This window comes from Xyrauchen texanus, chromosome 47 (assembly GCF_025860055.1).
Source record: "Xyrauchen texanus isolate HMW12.3.18 chromosome 47, RBS_HiC_50CHRs, whole genome shotgun sequence".
Lineage (NCBI taxonomy): Eukaryota > Metazoa > Chordata > Actinopteri > Cypriniformes > Catostomidae > Xyrauchen > Xyrauchen texanus.
Genome location: NC_068322.1, coordinates 1,910,176 through 1,938,132, shown reverse-complemented (window position 1 = coordinate 1,938,132; position 27,957 = coordinate 1,910,176). Strand labels below are relative to the sequence as shown.

The 27,957-nt window shown below is 39.0% G+C and overlaps 2 protein-coding genes across 2 annotated transcripts; both read left to right on the top strand.

Annotated features, from left to right (window-relative positions):
- The first annotated feature begins 275 nt into the window (after positions 1-275).
- LOC127638937 (ubiquitin-conjugating enzyme E2 N) lies at positions 276-4,880 on the top strand. The gene is made up of 4 exons (XM_052120710.1): positions 276-394; positions 1,537-1,783; positions 1,938-2,078; positions 4,100-4,880. Exons 1-4 carry the CDS (start codon positions 365-367, stop codon positions 4,144-4,146), a joined length of 465 nt encoding a protein of 154 aa, XP_051976670.1. The 5' UTR covers positions 276-364; the 3' UTR covers positions 4,147-4,880.
- Positions 4,881-9,733: 4,853 nt separating this feature from the next.
- LOC127639050 (diphosphoinositol polyphosphate phosphohydrolase 3-beta-like) lies at positions 9,734-27,491 on the top strand. Its single transcript, XM_052120875.1, has 5 exons — positions 9,734-10,136; positions 19,412-19,522; positions 19,745-19,789; positions 19,893-19,980; positions 25,312-27,491. Exons 1-5 carry the CDS (start codon positions 10,041-10,043, stop codon positions 25,506-25,508), a joined length of 537 nt encoding a protein of 178 aa, XP_051976835.1. The 5' UTR covers positions 9,734-10,040; the 3' UTR covers positions 25,509-27,491.
- The last annotated feature ends 466 nt before the right edge of the window (positions 27,492-27,957 follow it).

The following is a 27,957-nucleotide window of genomic DNA, read 5'->3' as shown; positions in this document are numbered from 1 at the left end:
GAGGTTTAGAATGATTAAAATCAATATAATATGATATATATAAATATTGGAAGAGTTTGCAATTATTAACAGATATTTGTCTTTATTCTAAAGATGTTTTAGTTGCTGTTGCAGTTTAGACGACATTATGAATTTAGGTTAAGCTTTAGAAGTAGATAGATTTCATTGAAAATGTATGCAGTTTTCTACGGGGGACTATGATTGCATCAAATAATAAATTCGGCACGTAATGAAACCACATTTCCCTATAAACCCTGCGCGGTTGAAGCTGACGTCATTACCGGAAGACTTGCACGCATGCGCTGTTCAACTCAACATTAGGCGAAGGAAGCGGGCCACAGTGCAAACCGCATTCATTTACGAAATGGCTGGATTGCCTCGCAGGATCATTAAGGTATAACCTCTATAATGTTTCGTTTGTGCTTTACGTTGTGTTTTTTGTACGCACTATAAACGCGATGCGTTAAAAATATGAGAAAAGCGGCACGTGCTGGTGACCCGAGCTCGCGCTGCAGCAGGGTGGCTCCCGCGCGCTCAGTATTTATCATGCATTTAATAAAATATGAGAAACAACCTTCATATGAGGACCAGCATGGAGCAATGGGACCGGATATCTCTGGTTTTTCTTGAAGGCAGAAATCTAAATGAGCAGAGATGTTCGTATTGCGTGCAATGAGAGTCTGGGTGTTCATGACACATGAACATGTGAATAGATCCATGTCACGCACTGCAGTAGAAAACTGTTTTAAAAGGTGTGCATATATTAGTGTTTGGTTAGGATATAACCTGCGCTATTGGCAGAACATTTGCAATCTTAAGAGTTTACACGTATACAGGAAATGACTAGAATCACTTAAAAAGGTAGTGTTTGGTATTGTAATTATGCTATATGTTTGGTGAAATCTCCATATATGTGCATCTGTTCATTACTATTTGTGTTTATTCAGTCCTATTCTCGCATAGCCAGGATTTTGACTCTCAGCATAAAGTCTGGTGCACATCGCAGTTTATTTTGGCCAAGAACCGCCCACTTAACAGGCGGGACAAAACACCGGATCTGTGCATTAAGCACTGCAGTGTAAATGCATCCTTGGAGCATCTGGTAACTTCTAAACACTAGGGGGCGCTCTCTAAGGGAGCTTTCACACCTAGTTCATTTGAGCACTTTCAGAGTGGTATAACGTGTATATGTGAATGACCCAAATGGTCTCAGACCCCTCTATAATGGTGCGTCCACATACAACACGAAGAAAATTTTAAGAAAAATTAAGCCTTAAAAGTAATCATGACAGGTAAAGTAATCGAAACTGTGTCCACTTATAAGTCCACCAAGAGGTCATTTGAGGCTGGTTCCCTCTCTGGTATACTTTATCCAAACTGGGTTTGGTTCTCTTAAAACCTACTGTATGTGAAACCACCCTAAATGCCCAGTCTCTTAGAGTGCCGTGTGTTTAGTTGACTGGTTTTCCAACTGTGGAAGGCTTCAAAGCTGTTATATTGGTGCACTTTGTCCATTTAATGTGTATATATTGGTAGGAGACACAGCGATTGATGGCCGAGCCTGTGCCCGGTATCAAAGCCGAGCCTGATGAGGGGAACGCCCGGTATTTCCATGTAGTCATCGCTGGGCCGCAGGATTCACCCTTCGAGGGTGGTACATTTAAACTGGAGCTGTTTCTCCCAGAGGAATACCCCATGGCTGCTCCGAAAGTCCGTTTTATGACCAAAATCTACCACCCCAACGTGGACAAGCTGGGGAGAATCTGTCTGGACATTCTGAAAGGTGACAAGACATTTTGTAGCCTGTAAACTTGTGATCAGATCACACGAAACGTATTTAAGCGGGGTCATTGTGTGTTCTGTGTTTCATCTGACTACTAGTTACTGTATACATGTGGCACGTTAACAAGGTCATATGCTTCTGTCTGTCTCTGTAGACAAGTGGTCTCCAGCTCTGCAGATCCGTACAGTGCTGCTCTCTATTCAGGCTCTGCTAAGCGCTCCGAACCCTGATGACCCGCTGGCCAATGATGTAGCTGAACAGTGGAAGAGCAATGAAGCTCAAGCCATTGAGACAGGTGAGCTCGGCATGAGTAGAACGTCTCATCAGGACTAATTCTGTAGAGTAGCTGATTGTCAAAGGCTTAATTTTAGGTTGGGATGATACGATTTTCTCCCCATTTTGGAACGCCCGGTTCCCAATGCGCTCCAAGTCCTCGTGGTGGTGGAGGATGAATCTCAGTTGCCTCCGCGTCTGAGACCGTCAATCCATGAATCACGTGGCTTGTTGAGCACGTTACCGTGGAGACATAGCACTTGTGGAGGCTTCACGCTATTCTCCGCGGCATCCACGCAGAACTCGCCACATGCCCCACCGAGAGCGAGAACCACATTATAGTGACCACAAGGAGGTTACCCCATGTGACTGCACCCTCCCTAGCAACCGGGCCAATTGGTTGCTTAGGAAGCCTGACTGGAGTCACTCAGCATGCCCTGGATTCAAACTAGCGAACTCCAGGTGTGATAGTCAGCGTCTTTACTTGTTGAGATACCCAGACCCCAATTCCTATCAACTTTCAGAAAATCGGAAATGTCCTGACCAACATTTGGGCAGTTTTACCACACTTAAATAATACTTTAACTTTATACTTTGTTTCTATTTCCATTTTAACAACTATTAAATGTCCTTAGCATAATTATTAATGTGTAAATTACTGTTCTACCTCTTCTGGCGCATAATTGGTGTTGTCACGTGGCACCTGTTACTTTTCTCAGCGCTGTTCAGGATGCACCAATCACACAAATGTTTTGGAGTTTACGCAGGCGGATTTTCAGTGGTATTTTACGTTCAACCCCTGAAATTAGTAGATTTAAACATGCATACTTTTCGTGTACATAGGACGTTTTTGACCGTAAATATTGAGTGTTGCATTCAGCCCAGTGGAGGATTCTTCAGGCCTGTAAGTGCCCTCTTGAGGAAGACACATTAAATATTTGTCCGATTGTGTCAGAGGTGCAGGATTTAAAGATGCTGGTATAACTCCAAATAACTGTTTTATTTTATTGGAGAAAAGCGTCGGTATTAGAAAGTAATGTTTTGTCAATAAAATAAGGCTTTAGTGATGAAAGTGGGGGAAATGTTTCATTCTCCTCATAACTTGTATATTTCGTGATGTTGTTTTGCACATGTAGCCTAATTTGTTAATTTCCCCTTTGTTTAGATTTTATCAGCTCAGAGTTGTATATGTTAACATTAGATAATGCACTATGAACTAACTCTGAACTGAACTGAAATTTCTCTCGTCATTTACTCACGAAATGACAATTTTTAGAAAAATATTTCAGCTCTGTAGGTCCTCACAATGCAAGTGAATGGTGACCAGAATTCAGGACGTCCAAAATGGACATAAAGGGACTCCGGTTGATTAATCCATACCTTCTGAAACGATACAGTAGGTCTGGGTGAGAAACAGATCAATATTTAAGTCCTTTTTAAGATAAATGTCCACCTTTGATCAGCCCCGACCAGTAGGTGGCTGAATGTGAATGTCACTAACACACCAAAATGTGAAAGTGTAGATTTAAAGAGAAAAAAAAGGACTTAAATGTTGATCTGTTTCTCACCCACATCTATCATATCACTTCAGAAGACATGGATTAAACCACTGGAGTTTTATGGATTGCTTTTATGCTGCCTTTATGTGCTTTTAGGAACTTCAAAGCTCTGGTCACCATTCACTTGCATTATATGAAACTACAGAGCTGAAATATTCTTCTAAAAATCTTCATTTGTGATCTTCAGAAGAAGGAAAGTCACACACATCTGGGGTTTCATTGAGGGCGAGTAAATGATGAGAGAATTTCCATTTTTAGGTGATCTGTCCCGTTATCCAAAAACAAATGAATTGCTGTAAGAAAATATTGTTAGTTGATGATTCCTAATGCATTTACTGATGTTAACAGATAGAATCTTATTGACTAAGTGTTACCAGAAATGTGATTTTTCTTTTTATTAAATACTTTTAATTAATTAAATAATTGGTGTTCTGGAAGGTAATTAAATTCTCTCTCTCTCTCTCTCTCTCTCTCTCTCTCTCAGCCCGAACATGGACCAGGCTTTATGCCGTAAACAACATTGAAGTTTAGAAAAAGAAAAAGGGGTTTAAAGTGAGAGAAGTGGAACAATCTCCTCCTTTCTTCTTTTGCAATTAAAGGACACTTTTTAAAACAACGGGGGGATAAAATAGATTAAAAACCAACTACTGCAGCTCTTTGGGTGAGTGCCGGGGGTGTCTGACTGACTGTTCCTGGATCTGCTTGGAGCTAGCGTTCACTCCTCTAGATGATCTCTCTGGTTCTGGGTTGGGCAGGAAATGATTTATGATGAAGGCCCGGGGCTTCATGACCGCTACCCTTTCATGTTCACTACACTGGACCAGGTCTGAGTGTGCAGTCCAGTCATTCACACAACGGCTTTCACCGGAAACGGATTGTAGGCTTGAGCGTTCAGAGCCCCAGGCCTTACACCCACAGATGATGGTTCATTTTGCTTTTTATGGGGCGTAGAGGGAGGGCCTGTTAATCGTAGGTTGCATATATGCTGCTTCTTGGTCAGGGACAAAAATGATGTGAATTTTGACCTTTTTTTTTCTCTCTTCCTGTGAAACTCTTCAGTTTATTAAAAGCATGTTGTTAACCCGTCTAAATCATGGCCGACCTGACAGAACCTGCTCTGATGTTGTATTTCAAGCGAAGCTTGCGTGAGTGCGCTTATGTGTGTAAACGTTTGGTGTGGAATCTGTACGACTTGTCTGGGAAAATTAAATCTGTAAATGTTCAGTTTTAGTAAAAATATTTTTGGTTATGTTATTTGGTTTCATCTCTTTATTTCAAGAGTCATTTTCAGGTTCACACCTGATTGTTCCCTGACACCTCCCAGCAAAGGTGTTGTAAAATATTTCTGTCGAATCTTTTAATAAGAGGATATGCAAACCAAACCCAGGCCCACACCAGCCCACCCTCGGCTACGCCATTGATGCAAACTTTTGATTTATGAATTAAGTCATTTTCAACCGTCAGTGGGAGTCTCAATCTCTCTCTTGTTCCACGTGACGTGGCGCTTCTAATAAATGGCTTATTATTTAACCGTATCAGAAGTGCCGCTGCGCTCATTTTAATAATAATAATGTCTAAGATGAAGTAAGAAATGGGTTCTGCTAGGCTCATTCTACAGGACAGGAGAAATGCTGCCGAACACAATTTGGTCGTGTGTTCAATCTCTGCATTATATACCATCTCTGTCCTGTGTGTTTGTGTGTTTTAGTGAATAATCACACATGCTTGACCTCGGTGTGCCGTTTGTTGCAGTCGAAACAGTCTGTGCTGCTCTTGTTTCTCATATCTAATGAGTCATTTGTTATGTCTGTGGCACCTTAATGGGTATTATTACAGGATTTCTCAGGGCTTAGAGTATGTAACAAACAGTAATGTCAGAGGACGTCTCAATATTGTCCTGGAAAATAATCTTTATTTTTTTGGTGAAAGCCTCCATTTATTTTTCCACCTCAGGTCATTCAGTCCACACAGTCACAATGTTGTGACAGCGTTGTTTATTCCTACAATTGTCTGCATGATTGAACATTTATGACTGACTCGCGCTTCCAAATAGACTTCATTAATAGTGCCGAGAGATTAAAGTAGTCGTTCAGTATTTGAAATGATGCAGCTTTAAATATGACAACCTGAACGTGTCTTCTGTAAATGCATGGGTGCACCGTGTGCACGGCTAATATTTAGGCATGTGACTGAAAGTGTCATGTTAAATGTTTAATCAAAGATAAGTATTACCCAAATTGTTTGTACGGTTAGACTGATTACTATTTACCATTTTGTTCGATGAGTGATTCAGACTGGATTTACTTAAAATATGTATGTAGCATTTTTGCATGACACTTTTTAGTTAAATTGAATTTCTGGTCATTTTATGTCAGCATAACTAGAAAACCTTTGTTAGATACACAAATGTATCAACTTTATTTACTTTATAGATGTCACACAAATAAGATGTAACAACTAAACATCAATAATAAAGAGCTAATGAGTAATTAATAAAATGCCCGGGGCTTATCGGTATTAATCACAACCTCCTGTACTTGAGCGATTGAGTTTGTGGTACTTAAAATCTTAATTTATGGATAGTTGAGGAAATAACAGTTGTTACTTTATCACTATAATATCACCTTATAATTGATGTTTTGTGCAGAACACATGAATGCAAATTAAGTCAAGCTAAAATGTTTTAAATATGTATGTTTATGAGTGGACACGATTAATATTCATAAGCAGGGCCGTAGCTAATGGGGTGAAATCTGGTAACAATTCTAGGGGCCCAAAGGTACAGGGGGGGCCCAAAACGAATTCAAAACTGTATTACTTTAATAGGTAAGAGGCCTAGAATTCCTACGGCCCTGTTTTGTGTTTCAGTGCAGTGAACTATTCCATTCATTGTGATGGTGATTTATTGTGTTAGTGTCTGATATGTTAGCGAGATATCTAGCATGTTAAATATCTGGATCTGTCTGCGACTCCAAATCGTGCAATGTGAAATATGTTTTGACTGAATACAACAGCAGCGTTGACCTACAGCCAATGAGAGCGCAAGAAACGGGGCATGTGACGTTTCAGTGGGAGGAGTCCTGATGTTCCTGCAACAGAACATCAACTAGCATGGCTGAAGTATCAAGAAAGTCTCATTGGACCGAAGAAATGGAGGAAAAATGAGTGGATCATTGGCAGGAGCACCAGATTTTATGTTTCCTCTGAACTGTCCCACAACCGGGTGAAGAAAGAGAAGAGTTGGAGAGAAATTACCAATTCTCTTGGACAGTCAGGGAAGCGGTTTTTCAGCAGGAGCTACTTTTTCATATTGTAACCATTAAAATATATGATTAAAAACACACAACATATTCTGCCATAAACCACTTAAAGGTGTCATAACATGCCCTTTTGATCATTTTAATACTCCCTGAGGATCGCTTATAATATTAGTAGTTTTTTGCACACAAAAAACATATTTGCTAAACGTGATTCACTCATTCTGATCTTGTCAGAAATGCTCGGTTTTGGCACTGCTTCTCCTTTAAGACTTGACAGCAAATGCCCACTGTCCTGATTGGCTCTCTGCTTTTGACTGACCTGCTCTCTGCTTGCCATCTTACTGATTACCGCTACTGGGCGGGGCTACGGGAGTGATAAGGTAAAGTCAAGTGTGCCACACAAGCCCTCAAAAGTGAAGCCAAAACGTCTTGGCGGTGGCTGGTCCGAGTATAGGTCATAAACCCCGCCTCCCCATGTTATTCAACGGGACGTGAGACCAACTAAACAATTAAATTACACTTCACATATCTTTTTTCCAAAGATAGTTTCTGTCATTTACTGTCGTTTCTATCACGTTGATGTCATTTCAAGTGTTTGTTTTCAAAATAAGTTTGTTTTTAGTTATTTGATGCTATAAAAACGCTGCTGTGACATCATGATTGACAGCTGTGATTGACAGGTTCTCTGAGCGAAGTAGTCACTGAAGCACCAACTGACTTTTTTTCGGGATCTTCGGAGGACTGAGGAGATTGGAGCTTTAAATTTAATATCTAAATTTCTATAATTAATTATTTCACACCGTCAAAAGTGCAGGGGCGTGTGCTTGCGATTGATTCAGCGAGAGTGAGGGCGGGGCCTTGATTTTGCGGCTTTACTTCCTGCTCACTACTGCGCAGGTCTGGTCCCGAAATCGCAACTGCGCAGACTCAAGTCCCAAGATGTCAGCGCCATATCGGGACGCTGGCGGCTTCAGTTCTCACCAATGGAAAAGAGCGAAGGGGCGTCGTCCATCTTTTTTTTACAGTCTATGGGTAAAGTAGGCATTGATGTGGTGTTGTGGAGGCGGTCCGATGCAAACGTCTACCACAGTGTGACATCACAATATAGAGGAAGTAGAGAACAAGTCGTTTTAAAAAATGCTCTTTTTGCAGTGAGGAGGAAGTCTTGAGTTCTGAAACTCACAGTTTTTAAGTACAGTTAACTCTTATATGTTAAAAGATCAATGAAAATGTTATTCCTCATGACATTGTCATTGTGTAATAGAGAAAGTATATTGAGTGACACCTCTTAGGGGATCCTGCAACAACTAAAGCTTATGAAAATAAGTTTCAACTATTTGAGAATTAAAGGTTGTGTGTGTGTGTGTGTGTGTGTGTGTGTGTGTGTGTGTGTGTGTGTGTGTGTACATGGTTATTCTGCAATGCGAGGACCAAATGTCTCCACAAGGATAGTAAAACCTGAGATCACCTACCTTGTGGGGCCCAGCCAGAGGTCTAAACAATGTTTATTGAAAATGCAAAAAGTTTTCTGTGAGGGTTTGGGGATGGTAATTATTGTTAGATCTGTATGCATGGAAGTCTATGGAGAGTCCCCACAATGATATAAAAAGCTTATGTATGTGTGTGTGTGACTGTGGCAGCTGTTGACCTGTTTAAATCCATGTAATCTCATTAAGTCAACAATCACAGACAGTCACACGCCTGTCTCGGAACAATCTGATGATAAAAGTTTATTTCCACAAATAACAAATGCTTAATGAGTTTGAGCTTCTATTCCCCGTAGGCCTATTACAAAGCTCTGAGAACAGATTTTAGAACATTTATCACTTACTGGTCTTATAAGTCTCTAATTCACTTATTAAAAGCATGGCAACTGCAATTCATGCTGTATAAGACAGTCTGTGCAAATCTGTCTCAACTTTTTTAGGTTCTAAATCATTGTCAAGAACAATTAATGTACAGTTTTTTTTTCTTGGCAAAAACGAGTTTTCTCCCTCACCTCCAGCTCCCCATCTCCTTTAGAAATTATAAGACCAAGAAGCAAAGATAAAGGCATGCAGGATAGCTATTGGGAAATGTCTTAATGCTCCATACCCTAGTTCAAATCTGGTTATGACGATTCTTTAACAGACTTCATCATGTGTGCTCAGTGATAACAGAATGATGTCAAATTCTTTTCTTGTCAAGTTAAACAATGTCATCACAATTCAATCAGATCACTATCTTGCATGTCAAAGTCCAGTGTTTCAGGTGCTGACTAACATTTACATATGCAAATATATCATAAAAAAAATCTACAATTAAATCATTGATTTATATATATTTATATTAGTTAAAAAGGTTTATTATTAATAATAAAATACATTAAAATTATGTTTAAATTGTAAATAAATGCGATTTCATTAAATAATTTGATTCTCAAATAAAAAAAAATAGATATATAAATAAACACCGGCTCATCATCCCTCATTATATCATCCAGTCCTTGACAGATTTTACATTTTTAGAAACGAGACAGGATCTGGTTGTCACATCTGTCTGCGGTATATGTGACAGAAGGCCGCGCAGTAATGCGGTAACGGATGAGTGTGAGCGCGCAGTTCACGGAGTCGCCTCACGGAGAGCTCGTGCTCGAGCGCTACAGCTGCGAAAAGTATGAATCCTACTATGGTAAAGGTTGGGCTTATGCATATTAATTAGGTGACGCTAACGTTACGTTGTTACCCTCCAATAGCGAAAGCTTTGGTTATGAATATTAACTACATAATAATGACGTTGCCTGGTGACCGTCCAATGCCGACGGTTTAGCTTATGAATATTAAGTAGCAATCCGTCAACATAGTAAACATTGGCACATTCACACCCGGCCCACCATACACATATAAATACAGGGGGAAAAACAAGATATTTTAACATGAGAATTGACAACGGGTTTCAGAGCAGTCGTTGAGCAGGATAACAATTCGAACTTACTGGACTAAACACAGAGGAATGCTATAAACGGGGTTTTACATCAACGCAACACTGAAGGATCGGTCCAGCCCGGTACTGGTCCGCCTCTCGCTATTTCTCTGACCGTCGGTGGTGATTCACCGAGCCCGGGCCGTTCACGGAGCATTGCTAACCGGTCAGATATATCTACAGAACGACTGACAGGATTTCGGCATGAAGTTCAAACCGAACCAGACGCGGACTTACGACCGGGAAGGTTTCAAGCGGCGAGCGGCGTGTCTGTGCTTCAAGAACGAACGGGAGGATGAGGTATGGACCCGGGATACCGGTGATGATGCTGTTATGATTAATCGGTGTATTCGACATGCATTGAACCTTTCAATTTACACTCAGGCAGGATATTTCTGAGCATATATATATATGGAGACATGTGTGCAGTATAGATATACAGACTACTTGATATATTAGAACGGTGTGTTTGGGTCGGTCGGGGTCGGTCGGTGTCGGTCGGTTGGTCGGTGGTCCTATGCTAAAAAAACATCAACTATTCCCAGTGTTTGAAGCGGAAGAAAAAAGTGAAAGTACTCGCCTTGCCAGTGTTAAACTTTATTTTATTTGTATTTATTTATTAATTATTTTTTGGTAAATAAATGATACTGCTAGACTGTTTTTGTTCACAACATATGTTTATATAAACAATAAAAAAAGTAACTTTTTTTTTAGTTTTATATGGAAGGGCTCTTCAACTACTTTCTTGCGGGGCCAGATTATCCAGATGAAATCTAAACCGGGGCCAAACTGTTTTCCTGTATTTATCTTAGCTAACACATTTATTGTAACCAACTTTTGTAACATGAAAAACTAAATTGTTAATAATATGCATTTATTTACATTAAAAGAAGTGTTGATATTTTTAAGATCTGGCTGAAGAACAAACATGACCTCACACCCTCAACTAACAAATATGTTTTGATGAACTTTACTTTGAAAATAAAATCATACAATGTAAGTTTGTTGTTTATGAAAACAGATGAAGAGTATTTAGATCGGCTAAAGTCTGTATCTTTGACACTATCAACCCACATAAGAGAACAATGGCAGAGGTCGACCGATAGTGGATTTTGCCGATACCGATAACTAAGGTGGTGGGAAAAGGCCGATTCATTTTTCATTTTTTTTTTTTTTTTTTTAATCGATTTATAGAATGATTAAATATTTCATAGTCTTTCCTTACTAAGACGGGCACAGACATTGAGGCTACAAGAGTCCAAAATGAATAAAATCCCCAAAGCATTTTATTGTGCAACCAAAATACCAATAATAACCAGAAAAATTAAGATTTTTTCTTAACATGGGACTTTTAACTTAAGCCCAATATACTCTGGGGCATTTTATTTTGAAAATTATAGACTTGCTCCATTACAAAGATCCATAATTAAGTATTTAACAACTTAAGCTTTTAACATCTTATACATTCACCAGATGAAGCGTTTTGTGTGTGTGTGTATGTATAGATATGTGTGTGTGTGTGTGTGTGCGTGTGTGTGTGTACACAGACACACATACACAATTTCACCAGATGAGTTTTATTGTTGAGCAATAAAGAAATGAGGAAGTAAAAAATGTACTATCGGTATATATTTTTGTAGATGTAAAAAAGCAACTATCGGCACCGATTAATCGGTAATACCGATTAAACCTCTAAACAATGGCAATCTAATGTAGGACTGCCTTTTTACACAAAATAATGTAGCCTAAAGAATTGTGAACGCAGACACACACACATCTGTATACAGCTAAACACTCTCAGGATTCATGTATAGGCAAGTTCAGTGACACTTCACGTCTTTTAAATTTAAGCAGTTTTGACCACCCAGGAGCTAAACAAGTTGCATAAATACGTTTGATTGAATAAGACGCAATAAAACGTGCTCGCATAAGTTGCTGGTTCATGTTTTGGAGAAGAGTGTAACTGAACTATGCCCAGCCCCAGACAAGCTTAAACATGCGTGCTCCTCCGAAACTAGACCACGGGTCGCTTGGCGACCGCCGATGCTGTTGTTGCACGTGTTCGGTGTTGTTAAACTTACCACTGAGTTTTGCGCAAAGGTCGCTTGCGTGTTTACCTCCATGATTTGATCAAAATAATTTGGAAGGTCAGATAAACGTGATTGGCCGGCCTCATCGAATCACTGACTTGCATTAAATAAAGACATTACATCATACCGGGAGATTCTGAGAAGTGGTGGTACGCAAGAACAACTTCCTAAATTAGAGAAGTGCCGATACGACGTACCGGTGACTACACACCCACATCAAGCACTGACTTGAAGTCCTGTGTTTTCGCCAGATGCATGTACACGTGAGTGTTCAGATCACTGACCAAAGGAAGACCGATATATCGGTTTTACAGATTAATTTCTGCCGATAGTTGCTTTTTGGTTAATTAACCCATTAGAACTCATTTTCTTTGCCTGCACATCTGTCTATCTATATGTGTGTCTATCTGTGTATCTGAAACAAATGCACACCACACCAGCTTGTCCTGTCCCTCTGTAGTGCTGTTATGCAATAAAAACACGTCAGACTGCAGCTCTTGAAACTGCCCCTCCTTCCTGCATGTATACAGCTGTACCAGGTTTGTGTACTTCCAAGAAAGGACTGTCATGAAACGACATGCTCTGAATGCAGATCTCCAGGGTTTAACAGTGTATATCACACCCAGTGACACCCCATACAAGAGTCACACCAAACACTTTGCCATCACATGAACTCGTTTTGAATTTCCTTGTGAGGGTTTTGTTGCGATTATCTATTATCAGCAAGGAAATAATCGCTGTTTCTTTAGGAGGGTTTATTGTGTTTAATGTGCATTCATGTAGGACAATACGTAAGGGATAATCTACAATCAGCTGCTCATTATCAGGAAATAAATACTGTTAGGGCGATCTGGACCCTGACACAAAGAGAGAGCACTTGTATCAACGTAAAGGGGTTCATTTTGAAGTATCGACTGACTGACTGCGCATTATACAACTTATTAAACCGCTACAAATTAAATAAGTGAATAAATGGACATTAAATATATTGATCTGAGTTGAAACTATTTTATAGGTGAGAAGAAAGTGATGTGAGAGACATGAATCTACTGTAGTACGGCTATGTAGGAAATTGGTTGCCTGGGGCAACGGTCAATTATACACTTTAGCACTCATTATACAAAAATATTTGACCACAGATTGAAAACAGAATTAAGTGTGCCAGAGTGACGGACCGGTAAAGTATTGATTTCATTTAGTTAATAATTAATCAGGCTACTTTATACATTTTAACTAATATTGATTACCACAAAAAATAAGCAAAGCAAATCAGGATACATGAGGTTATATGAAAGTGAATTTGGTCAATTTTTGAAGGGTTTAAAGGGAAAATAGGTTTATAAAAGCACTTGCAGTATTTTTCTGTTAAAACGTGTGTATTATTTGCGCTGTAAAGTTCAAATTGCTGTTTTTACAGCCGTTTTAGAATTTTCGCGTGAACGGCGTTACGTTGCCATGGCAACGAAGTTGTAAAATTGGATATAATGTTACTCGGAAAGTAAGGTAAGTGATTTTATAACACTGAAATCATGTTAACACTATGGCTGGGTTTTACTAAGTACATTTGATTACTTTTTCATAATTTTGGTCACATTTTGGCTTTTTAAAAATGAACAAATAAAAGTATATAGTTAAACAAATAAGACATTATATTTCATTCAAATTATTGCATAATTTGTACTATTTACAAGTATTTACAGTACATTGATTTGTTGAACATGTGCTAAAACTGGTACTGTCACTTTAAAAAAACAACTGCATTTCTGTAAACAGCGCATGTTTTTTGTAGTTGTTATTGATCAACAGCTGACTGTAAAGAACAGAATGGGTATTTAAAGAGACAGTATTCAATGATGAATGGGTTGCGTGGATCTTGTCTTTGGACACATTACACGGAACAGCTTTTACTCTCAACACGCTGTGAAAGGATCTCGCTGCTGAACACTTCACTACTAAACTACACAATTACTGGTGAGTGAAATTTAAACATTTACTAGCCAGTTGCCAAATATATTCACTTTAGTTGCATAGCGTGAAATTTGGTTGCAAATACGAGTGATTTCCTCTTATTGTAGTGGAGGGTTGCGCATTGAGTGAAAGATCAATCTTGGGATTTAAGAATCGATATCGAGATCGGTCAATCCTATCGGCGATGCATCTGAAAGACTATATTTTTACCCACCCCTAGTTAACACTAGATGTCGACCAATAGTGCCGGTAACAATAACTGAGGTGATTGGGAAAGGCTGATAACCGATTAAACGGCCGATTCTATAAATTAAAATCAATTTATAGAATGTCCAAAATTTTACTTATACTTTCCATACGGGCACAGACAAAGAGTCCAAAATGAATTAAATCTCAGATGTAGTGTATTGTTTAACCAAAATCCCAATAATAACCAGAAAAAAGATTTGGTGCATAACGTGGATTCATTCATTTTTTTTCCTCATTAAAAAGTTGAACTCCTAAAGAAGTGAATTGTAGTTTTGCAATATACTCTATGTAGTAAATCATGAGCACTTGCATTGAAATGAAGACTCCAGTCATGTCAGAAACCTTATAAAAGCTGTTTTATTCTACATGGAGAGGATCCGCACATGTTAGAATCACATGACCAGATGAATACTACAGGCTTAATCTCAGTTTCTGTTCTGTTATTTGACACTTTCACTCATTGATTAAAGTCATCATGGCTGACTGTGAATGCTAAATCTCTATAATGGCATCTGAAACTGAAAACTATTGATTTTAAATGTTGCTGCATCCAAGCCGCTACAATAGGTGTCAGTGTAAGTCAAAGATGGCACAAGAAGAAACCGATAGTTCCTAAAAGCAACTATCGGCACTGATTAATCTGTAAAACCGATATATCGTTCTACCTCTAGTTAACACATCTTGTTTGTGTTGTGGTTATGCTTTTGAAACCGTGAGTATTTTAACGTTTATGGATTGGCCCCATTCACTTCCATTGTAAGTGAATACTCGTCAGTCAATCATTGTTTTGAGGAATGAAGGCTCAATGCTTTCAGAAAGATGTCAAACAAAGGTGTAACTACAGTCTTCAAAGACAACTGTCTTTAACAAGGACAGAAAGAGATGTGGAAGACCAGATGTACAACTAAACAAGAGAATAAGTACATCAGAGTCTCTAGTTTGAGAAATAGACGCCTCACATGTCCTCCGCTGACAGCTTCATTGAATTCTACCCGCTAAACACCAGTTTCATGTACAACAGTAAAGAGAAGACTCAGGAGGCCTTATGGGAAGAACTGCAAAGAAAAAGACACTTTTGAAACAGACAAACACAAAGAAAAGGTTTAGAGTGGGCAAAGAAACACAGATATTGGACAACAGATAATTGGAAAAAAGTGTTACGGATCTAAAACCCATTGAGATTTTGTGGGATCAGCTAGACTGTAAGGTGCGTGAGAAGTGCCCAACAAGACAGCCACACCTATGGCAAGTGCTACAGGAAGTGTGGGGTGAAAGGTCAAGTGCTACAGGAAGTGTGGGGTGAAAGGTCACCATAGTATCTGGACAAACTGACCGCTAGAATAACAAGGATCTGCAAAGCTGTCATTGCTGCACGTGGAGGATTTTCTGATGAGAATTAAGAAGTTCTGAACATTTGTTTCAAATTGTAATAGTAATTTTTCACGTTATTAATGTCCTGACTATACATTGTGATCAGTTGAATGCCACTTTGGTGAATAAAAGTACCAATTTCTTTCCATAAGAGCAAAATCTGTACATTATTCCAAACTTTTAGCCACCAGTTTATAATGAACCTGCTGTTTTCAGAGGTTTCTGCTATTCTGTTCTGATGATCTTTTTGCTTCCGTGTATCCAAGTAACCAAACAGAAGAATCTCAGCTGTGTGGAGGTATTGCTGGTGTAAATCTGGGCTTGTTTCTGTGCTGCTGTAGTCTTACCTAGCACCCCGGACGGTGGACTGATCCCAGACCAGCTCCACAAGCATCTCCGGCAACGTGTGCCAAGCGCGGACTGATCCACAGTCAGTGCATGTCTGTTTAAGTGTTGGGGAAATGGCTGCCCTTTGTGTTGGACTGAAAGAGGGCAAGCAGGGGGGCAAGGATCAACGAGTACATTAAATGAAAGCGAGTTTAAATCCCTGCCATTCACCAAACGATTCCAAACACCATCATATCAATCTTCCATCTGTGGAATAGTTCCTGTTTGTGGGTGTTTTACTACATTCAGCGTCATTCTGTGCAGGTGTCTATTTGTAATATTGTCCTGGCGTTTTCCGAGAATCTACATCAGCTTCATTATGTTGAGTTATTTATTTGTTGTTATTACAAACATAAAGCCGACTCAGAAAACTGACATTGAAAGATGCGTGACTTTATTAAATTATGGCCCGATTATGTGCAAATACATAAACATTTTCAAACGTTATCCTGTTCTTTAATATGGGAGAAACTAAAACTGATACTGTAGGTATTTGTTATGCTGCAGTGATTTCTGAAGCAAAGGTCAGTTGTATGACGATCGGGGCTGTTGTTTATGCATTAAAATGTTGAATACTCGCTGTCTTCTGTCATTTGGGAATACACTGATGCTGACAGCTGGAAATGAGGTGCTGTGATCCATTTCGTCATGCCATTTAAATGCATGGTGATTCACGTTTGTCGCCCACTTTGTTTTAGGTTGCAAACATCCTTGATGCATCAGGCAATCTCTGGAAGTCAATGTGAGATAACATTTGCAACCCGTTTTACTTTTGCAATGGGACATCTATCTGTATTGGGCTTGATTTGTATCCATCTGGGATTGATTGGATCATGGGGGTCAATTTTGATTTCATGTTTTGTTGTTCAATTGTTTTGCCCAGCATTATTCATCTATCATCAGGTTATCTGAGTTACCTTCATCCGGCATCAAATCTCCAAAACAAATGTGGCTGATGTTTGAATTATAATGCTATTTCTATAGCAACATGGTAATTGGTCATAACTCTTCTTACATAAGTAGGTCTTCTTCTTCTGAAAGACAGAATAGCTTTATTGTTGGGTTTGAGCATAAAGATGCATGGGTGTAATTAGGTTAATATACTGGTTTTGGTCAAGTGGTTCTCAGGTATACTTAAACGTGTATAACAGGTTTTATTGTTATCCAGTTTCCCTAAACAGTAATTGTAGAATGACAGGAATACATCGATTGTTGTTTTGTTGATTGTGATGTTTAGATTAAAGTCTATCATGTAAGCGATGAATTACTCAAAAGAAAACACTGTTATTATTTACTCAACCTCATGTTGTTCCAAATCCGTATGGCTTTCTTTCTTCCATGGAACACAAAAGAAGATTTTAGGCAAAATATTTACTCCCATTCACTTGCATTGAATGGATAAAAGATGCAATGAAAGTGAATGGTGTCTGAGGCTGGCATTCCACTTGACACAGGTTTGGAACAGCATGAAGTCGAATAAATGATGACAGAATTGTAAGTTTTGTGTGAACTGTCCCCTATAGACTTCTCCTGGTTCTCCGTAAAATTCCAAAACTGGCCTAACGTGTTTGAAGTATACATCTGTGTTTCAGAAGAATTGGCACACTGCTGCATCTCAACAGTAGATATGAGTGTGTTCTGTACAAACATCTTGAGATGCCACAAATAGAGTCAAACTGTGATGTGTGTACCATCTAGCTTTCCATTATCTAACACACACACACACACACACACACACACACACACACACACACACACACACACACACACTGTGGCAGTGAATCTATCGCCTCTCTTTTGAGGAGGTGAGCACTGTGAGCTATGTGGCACATCATAAAAATAACCTCACTGGACCTCCGTCTGGCCCAGAACATGGCAGGTGACCACGAGTGTCATGAATCTGACAGGCGCACGTGATGTCACTGACATCAGTCCCACAATCCTCTTACTGCAGCAGACACCTGAAGGCCGATCAGCAGCTGGAGGATTAGCCAATCACAGGTCACAGAGCCGTAACGCCGTTACGAGTGCAATTTCGCCCATCTGTCCAAAGTCACTCACACACACACTAAGACAAAGACAAAGATCCCCCATTTAGCCTTAACAGACTGTAGGGGCAAGTGCTGTTAGCGAGCACCTATGAAGGCCGGAACGGTACAGGAGGGGGTGGGTGGCCAGCACCATGCCTGACCGCCTTTGTCTCCCCAGTGGCGATGTTAACACACCGCACCAGGTAGATAACACATCGACCTAGGGGAGGCCCAGGACCGGTTCAGATAATCGTCCTGGTGTTGGCCATGAGCGGGAATCGAACTCTGGTCGCCAGGTTCGTAGCACGCTAACCACATAAACACACACACACACACACACACACGTAGTGTTTCCATGTTTTATGGGGACTTTCCATAGACATAATGGTTTTTATACTGTACAAACTTTATATTCTATCCCCTAAACCTAACCCTACCCCTAAACCTAACCCTCACAGAAAACTTTCTGCATTTTTACATTTTCAAAAAACATCATTTAGTATGATTTATAAGCTGTTTTCCTCATGGGGACCGACAAAATGTCCCCACAAGGTCAAACATTTCGGGTTTTACTATCCTTATGGGGACATTTGGTACCCACAAAGTGATAAATACACGCTCACACTTACACACACTCACACACACACACACTCACACTCACACACACACACTCACACACACACACACACTCACACACACACACACACTCACACTCACTCACACACACACACACACGCTCACACACACACAGTAAAGTAATTTTAAGATTTATGCAAATCAATTTTATAACAAAATTACATCAAATTGAATTGAGTAATCTTTAATAAAATTAAATAAATACATATTTTAACTTTTGATAAACATTAAAAAATTTAATTTGATGGAATTTTGTTCTGAAATTCAAATGTGTAAATCTTTAAAATAAGCAATTTTTTAAAAAATGTATTTAATATTTTTTAAGTAAATTTAATGAAATGTAAGATTATAGATTTGACTTGCATTAGTATCTTTTTCAACATTTAAAATGTAACCGACAATGTTGTTCTCATGGTATTATTTGTATATGTAACCATGGATATCTGCTGTTTGTTTACATTATACAGCTGACTGAAAACAAGACACATGCTGATTGTCATGACAACAGATGAACCTAAAATCAAGGCACACATCTGTACTAATCCATTTTCATTTCAAAACTCAGTCTTCAGGCTCCTAACGTTGTTGTTTTCTCCGAAAGTCTCCAATAAAAGCTGTTCTAGTATGAATGAGACGCAAAATCAAATTTCTATTAAACAGATATGACTGCACGTACGTCCCCTAAACTTACGTCACACTTTAAGGATTCATTTTCTGCCAGTATTTCCTAATTTTTTACTTTGTCTTTGGATAGCATCAAGTGGCATGCTGTGAACATCCGCAGTAATACTATGGTAATGGGCTGTGCTGTTAGAGTGAATCTGTTGTGCTCGGTGTTCTGCAGGTGTTGTTGGTCAGCAGCAGTCGGAACCCGGACCAGTGGATCGTTCCCGGTGGTGGGATGGAGCCAGAGGAGGAGCCGTGTGGAGCTGCGGTACGAGAGGTGTTTGAAGAGGTGAGTCTTCCAAACATGGCACCAACCATCACATCATGATCATTAATGCAGTTTTACTATCAGTTTCTGCTCCACGTCATATTAGATTATGATGTGGGTTTGGCAGATAAATGGCTAGAGGCTGATATTTGGAGTCTGGTTAAGCAATTTTGAGTTATTTGACCCTTTTTGTAATCTCATGGCAATAAGTGCAGATGTTTGATCCTTATCTCTCTCCCTCAGGCTGGAGTGAAGGGCAAACTGGGCCGGTTGCTCGGTGTGTTCGAGGTAAATCTGTAATCCCTCGATGTTTATTCCGCTAGTCTTCATTCATTCTGTGGTGTAGCGATTACAATCCCTCATACTGACATGCTTCATTTCTCAACAACAGCAGAACCAGGACCGCAAACATAGGACATATGTGTATGTGCTAACAGTGACGGAAACACTGGACGCCTGGGAGGACTCTGTCAATATTGGTGAGTGTGAGTGTGTGAGTGTGTGTGTGTGTGTGTGTGCGTTGGATCAGTCGTGTATTCTCCTCATAGGGTCAACTGATTTCTCAACAATTTCTTGACTGCACCAATAGTGCTCTCACTCACACGCTCATCACACAAAAGACCCATGAAATTACCAGAAAAGTGCATTTTCCCCCTTTATTAATGTATATCCAATTGAAACAAGATGTCATGACATTTCAAGACATTTCAAAAGAATCCTTTGTTCATCCATGTTTTAAAACAAATGTCCTTTTTTAACCTCTTCCACTCTGCGGACCTGGTACCGGGTCAGTGGGCGGGGCCAGGAGCGTGTAATACATTTATGAATACAAAATAAAAGTCCCATGATACTAGGGATGTGGTCAAATACTCTAATAATGGAGTACTTGTTATGCACAAGTCGGGTATTAAAAACACTACTCGAATATTGCAAATTGATTTATCTTTGCACATTTGCCATGAGAACAATCTTGCAGTTACAATTGAGTCCACTGGGGGGTGCTGTGGGCGTATGATGTCGAGGTTTTGGATGAGAGAAGACGATATAATGGGGTCTGTGATTTTGAAAGCAAGGCCAGGTGTGACAGTACTTTTAATATTTTGATTCTGATTGAATTGTACTCTATTTGTATTCAGTAGGACAAAATGTAAAAATAACTGCCATAAATATTATATATTAATATTATTTTCCTCTTTCACTGACTTTTTAACCAACATCAGTCCTGATCAAAACTACCAAATATTCATTTTCAGGAGTTTAAACCTTTAAATGCAAGTTTGTATACATAATGCCACTGTTGTCATTTACACACACAAACACACACACACACACACACACACACACACACACACACAATTTTAGCTGCATCATGTATTCAGTTGTCCTGCAGGTCTCTATAATACAGCAAATAGAAAATAGGGGGAAAGTTTGTATTTGCTCCATAGGATAAACATGAGAAAAATGGCGCCATCTGGTGGAAAATATTACAAATGTAAACATACTATCATAGAACTCATGATATTAAGCATTAATGGCACTATAAAATATTGCAGTTTTAATGGGTTTCAATGGGGACATTTTTGTCCCGAAAGTCCCGAGTGAAACTATTTTGTGTACACAGTGTATTATAGATGTACACTCACCTAGAACTTTATTAGGAACACCTGTACACCTACTTATTCATTTGATTATCTAATCAGCCAATCATGTGGCAGCAATGCACTGCATAAAATCATGCAAATATGGGTCAGGAGCTTCAGTTAATGTTCACATCAACCATCACAATAGGGAAAATTGGTGGCATGATTGTTGGTGCCAGACAGGCTGGTTTGACTGGTATAACTGCTGATCTCCTTGGATTTTCATGCACAGCAGACACTATAGTCTCTAGAGTTTACTCAGAATGGTGCCAAAAACAAAAAACATACAGTCAGCGGCAGTTCTGTGGACAGAAACACATTGTTGATGAAAAAGGTCAACGGAGAATGGCCAGACAGGTTTGAGCTGACAGAAAGGCTACAGTAACTCAGATAACCACTCTGTACATTTGTAGTGTGCAGAATAGCATCTAAGAATGCAAACACATCGAACCTTGAGGCGAATGGGCTACGACAGCAGAAGACCATATTGGGAACTATTTTTAGGACCATACTGTTCCTAATAAAGTTCTAGGTGAGTGTATTTTAGGAACTGAGGTTGAAATATTAAAATTCCCCAAATATATACACCTTTGGCAAAAGGTATGCTGTTAGCATTAACACAGCCAAAATGATTGGAAAAAACAAAAATGAAAAGGGACAAAAATCTCACGAAGGCCTAATAAGGGTTAAACATTTTAATTAACAAGTAATCGATTACTCATTTTTTGTGGGTTTGAGTTCTCGAGTACAAAATGACTTGCCTATCCCTCCTGGATAAATCATGTGGTACCATTTGAAAGTGTAGAATCTGAACTTTTCATACAATACAGTCACTTTTGCATTTATTTTGCATAAAATAACAGTTAAGGGCGTAGGTTTGGTTAGAAAGTTGGAAGAGACATATAGAAAGGATAATATTTAAAATGTTGGAATGAAGAAAATGCAAGGAATTCAGTCTGGTAAAATAGGCAAAACAACATTATTACCTCATATAACAAATATCATTTCTTATGTCTCGATAAACCTGAGATTAATGGGTCAAAATCAAATGTTATCTATATCAAGAAGATTTACCTGGAGAAAATAATATCTGTATATGTATTATCCACTATTAAACACTATTTCTCCAATAAAATAAAACAGTTATTTGGAGTTATACCAGCATCTTTAAATCCTGCACCTCCGACACAATCGGTCAGATTTTAAGGTGTCTTCCTCAAGAGGGCACTTACAGGCCTGAAGAATCCTCCACTGGGCTTCATTGTGTGATTGGTGCATTCTCAACAGCGCTGAGAAAAGTAACAGGTGCCACGTGACAACACCAATTATGCGCCAGAAGAGGTAGAACAGTAATCTACACATTAATAATTATGCTAAGGACATTTAATAGTTGTTATAATGGAAATAAAAACAAAGTATAAAGTTAACGTATTATTTAAGTGTGGTATAATTGCCCAAATGTTGTTCAGGACATTTCTTATTTTCTGAAATCAGAGAAATTCCCTACCTAAAATTACACCTATGATAACCGATAAATGAGCGCCACCTTTTGGTAATGATGTAAAAACAGAAATAAAGTGTTTCATATAGCACATAAATTAGCATGTCACAGACGTCTGCCCTTTATAACTGCTTCTGTAAGCTCTAAATAGCTACAGCAATAATAATAATAGCTAGTTTGAGCTTCAACTCAAAGGCCGAAATATTTGCCGAAACTGATCTGAAGGTCTATGCACTCTAAAAATACTTTAGTTGTCATTGGACGAGTGCATGTGTGAGTGCTCATCTGTGTGACATTTCACATCTGTACATTTTTTCTGTAAAATCAGACCACATTTTTGCATTTAGTCCACTGTATGTGTAAGGTGAGCTTTTAAATGGTAAATGTTCTGCATTTATATAGCGCCTTTTTTAAACTTAGAGGTTACCAAAGCGCTTTACACTGTGTCTCATTCACCCATTCACACACTCATACACCAATGATGGCAGAGCTGCTATGTAAGGCACCATTGTTTAAAGCCCGCCATTGGGAGCAACTTGGGGTTCAGTGTCTTGCCCAAGGACACTTCGGCATGTGGAGTCATGTGGGCCGGGAATCAAACCGCCAACCCTGCGATTAGCGGCCGACCCGCTTTACCACCTGAACCACAGCTGGTCAGATGAGCCATCAATATTTTTGGTCCATTTTAATGGAAGAGACTAAATTAACAACTTGATTTGGATGGGGAGTTTCACACTTAGTGACTGTTTTTGCTGATCTTGCACTTGAGCCTGTCACACTTGCTGATTTAAAATGGAGGGAAGGACACAGGTGTGTTATTTCAGTCGTTGAAGCTATTAACTAGAAGTCCGGACAGTAGAGTGATTAACACCTCCCGCTGAGAGACACTCATGTGAGCTCTGTCTCCTTCTGCCTGGCTGGTGATGTTAATGAAGCTAAAACTTGAAAATCTTTGGAAAAATCAGCTAGTGAGATGCTGGCTTTAACTAGCTTTAACTAGACTGTAAATTACATTTTACAAGTAATCTAGTTTATAGATTGCTTAAAAGTGAACAAACATGCAGTAAAAGCCACAATACTCTAATTTGGATTTCTCAAGTTTACTTTTTGGTTATTTCCAAGTTTAAATGGAAAAAAGCCTACAGTTGAAGTCAGAAGTTTACATTAGCCAAACATTCCCTCTCTTGGGTCAGTTGGGATCACTACTTTATTTTAAGAATGTGAAATGTCAGAATAATAGTAGAGAGAATGATTTATTTCAGCTTTTATTTCTTTCATCACATTTCCAGTGGGTCAGAAGTTTACATACACTGTTAGTATTTGGTAGCATTGCCTTGAAATTGTTTAACTTGGGTCAAATATTTTGGGTATCCTTCCACAATTTTGTCCCGTTCCTCCAGACAGAAATTGTGTAACTGAGTCAGGTTTGTAGGCCTCCTTGCTCGCACACGGTTTTTCAGTTCTGCCCACAAATTTTCTATCGGACTGAGGTCAGGGCTTTGTGATGCCCGCTCCAATATCTTGACTTTGTTGTCCACTTTGCCACAACTTTGGAGGTATGCTTGGGGGTCATTGTCCATTTGGAAGACCCATTTGTGACCGAGCTTTAACTTCCTGTCTGATGTCTTGAGATGTTGCTTCAATATATCCACATAATTTTCCTCCCTCATGATGTCATCTATTTTGTGATGTGCACCAGTCCCTCCTGAAGCAAAGCACCCCCACAACATGATGCTGCACCCCCAAGCTTCAATGTTGGGATGCTGTTCTGCGGCTTGCAAGCCTCACCCTTTTTCCTCCAAATATAACGATGGTCATTATGGCCAAACAGTTACATTGGTTTCATCAGACAAGAGGACAATTCTCCAAAAAGTGAGATCTTTGTCCCCATGTGCGCTTGTGAACTGTAGTCTGACTTTTTTATGGCAGTTTTGGAGCAGCGGCTTCTTCCTTGCTGAGCAGCCTTTCAGGTGATGTCCATATAGGACTCGTTTTACTGTGGATCTAGATACTCGTCCACCTGTTTCCTCCAGCATCTTCGCAAGTTCCTTTGCTGTTGTTCTGGGATTGATTTGCACTTTTCACACCAAACTATGTTCATCTCTAAAAGTCAGAAAGCTTCTCCTTCCTGAGCGGTATGATGACTGTGTGGTCACATGTGTTTTATTGTTTGTACAGATGAACGTGGCACCTTCAGGCATTTGGAAATTGCTCCCAAGGATAAACCAGACTTGTGGAGGTCCACAATATTTTTTCTGAGATCTTTTGATTTTCCTTTGACCTCCTATCAGAAGCTAATTGGCTAATTGTCTAAAGGCTCGACATCAGTTTCTGGATTTGTCCAAGCTGTTTAAAGGCACAGTTCACTTAGTGTATGTAAACTTCTGACCCGCAGGAATTGTGATTATAGTCAATTAAAAGTGAAACAATTGGTCTGTAAACAATTATTGGAAAAATGGCTCATGTCATGCAAAAAGTAGGTGTCCTAAACGACTTGCCCAAACTATAGTTTGATAATATGACATCTGTGGAGTGGTTCAATAATTAGTTTTAATGACCTAAGTGTATGTAAACTTCTGACTTCAACTGTATTTCCAGTGTGGTCTCAGACATTTGGATCCCACTGTACATTTGAAACTAATGTTTGTGATATATTTTTGGCTCTGTAGGTCGCAAGCGGGAGTGGTTTACTGTTGATGAGGCCATAAGAGTTCTGCAGAGCCACAAACCCGTTCACGCCGAGTACCTGAGACGCCTTCAGATCAGTTGTCCGCGAACCAACAACGGCAACCTGCTCCTGCCTCAAACATCTCCAAACAACCTCACGCCACTCTACAGCGCACATGCATCAGCTGCACGCAGATAGGACACGCACACGCACCTCACTCCCGGTGGCTGACCTCCATTGAGTGGACAGTCACGCAAGAACCACTAACACACACATCTCCAGAGCATTTCTGTGTTGCCATGGAGATGACCCTGACAACACTTCTTAGGCACCTTGGGGACGTTCTTTAGAGGGACAAACCAAAGTCGTTACTGAGGACTTTTTTTGGGGGTGAAAGAATGCCTTAATAATTTTTTTTAACGAAGTTGGTTTTGAAACTGTTACTGTTGTCCGATTGGTTTTATTTGGTGTAATTTAATGATAATTATTGACTAGTTTAACATAAAAGTCACATGGAAGTGCACTTCCAATATTCTCTCACCTCCTAATATCTTGCTTGGCATTCTTGGATTGTGATGTTGGGAATGTCATTTTCATTACATTCAGAATTTTACCTCGTTGATTTCACTCTGTTAGCGCCGTAATGACCCCAAACCTTCATTTAAGACCCATGAGCCAATCAAACGAGCCCTTTATACGAGCCCTAACCTCAGTGCTGCTCCTGACAGGATAACAGATTTCCCCAACCATCAGACATTCTGATTTTAGGGATTTAGTTGTGAGCGGGAGGGGTGTAATCTGGGCACAGTTTCAAATATGTTCTCATTTTATGCTCTGATTAACAACAAAAACTGTTTGTAAATATACTAAAAGTCTAAATATGACAAATAATGTGTCTTGGTTTTTAACTACAATAGCAAATGCATTAACTTTTCTCTTAACAATTTCTATGAGGTCTTTGTTTAGATACATTTTTGAAAGAACAGAACTGTGAATTTTGTCTGAGAAAAGAAAATGATGTTAACGGGTGAATCTCAGGAAACCTGTCAAGAACACGTGCATGTCATATATCACACCAAGATTAAAAAAAATATATATATATTAAATTATATTTAAAAATATATATATTTTGGAAATGAAGCACATATACGGGTTTTTCATTCATTTTTGCATTATTTTATTGTCAAACACGTTTTTAGCCCAATTTGTCATTATTTTAAAGCTAAATAAATAAATAATAATACAAATATTAAACTAATAAATATATATATATATATATATATATATATAATTATTTTATTTATTTTTTCGGCAATTTTTAATGACAAATTGGGAATAAATTGTGTTGAAAATAACATACTGCCAAAATAAAAAAAATCTTAATGGTCCCAATAATATGCTTCATTTTATATATATATATGAAATGTGACCTGGACATGTATTCTTGAAATTCACCCTAATTGAGTTTTTGCCACCAGCGAAGCCTTTTTCCTCCTTATAACTTTTAAAATGCAATGTACTGTCAATTTGTGTCCAAACACTGATGAACATGGTAGAAGTTGATCTGAATCCACTTCTACACTCAATGAAACTGTTTTGTATTGGGTGAGCGAGCTGTTCTCAGATCAGTGTGAGATGCTTTCTGCTGGAATCTCACTCAAACACACTGAAATGTAACACGTCACTCCAGAGATACGAAGCTGTTTGTAGGTTTCGACCAGTCAGGCATCATCTGACCGTGCTTGTGTATGTTTGGCATGCTCTGTGCCAGTCTGTCATTTGGGTGAGTCTTTAGAGTGGTTGAACAAATGACACTTTTCTTTAGATTACACGAGATGGCAGTGTGATGTGTCAAAGGAAAAATACACTAAAAACTACACTAACTAAAAATGTACATTTTATATTAAAAAATTGGACTCCATGTCTGTAGTAGAACAAGAACAGGAGTGTTATCTTCACACAAAATGCACTGTCTGATACTTTAGGTATTCACAATGAATTCTTCTGATATTGTTAGCTGTAAACTGTGAACTGCATAAAGGCCTGGACATTGTTATGGTTTTGATAGATTAACTCTAACCTGACCGAAGTTGCCAATGGGTCCACAGTGTATGTTTACTGTAATCTGTACAGATGTTAATAATGAGATTTGTATTTGTCAATAAAGATTGTATCACATTAAGAGGGAACCTTGAGAATCCTTTCAGCAAAACAAAACTTATAAAGCTTTATAAAGAGAGATTTATCTGTCATTTTAAAGACATAAAATTAATAAAACAACTACATTCTTTTTCAGATCAGAGTTTGAACAGTTCATGGAGAGATTATTTAGCAGAGACGGGTCACTTCTATTAAAAAGAGATTGGAAAGGTCAATGGATGTAGAAAGGAAGTCCCGCCTTACAAGTAAAATAGCCAATCACCTTATAGATACAGACAAACTGTCAATTAATTCGAGAACGCGCATGCGCATTACCTATACAAGCCGGGACATTTTCAGGTTCTTAGGGTTATCTGAGGTAAAGTAGCACAGTTTATGATTCCAGTGTTGTCGGACTTCACTGCTTATTTGATATATAATTTTGATCGTAATCTTGAACAACAGTTTTGGAGATTTCGGTCTTTCCTCATTCAAGCAGATAGGAGCT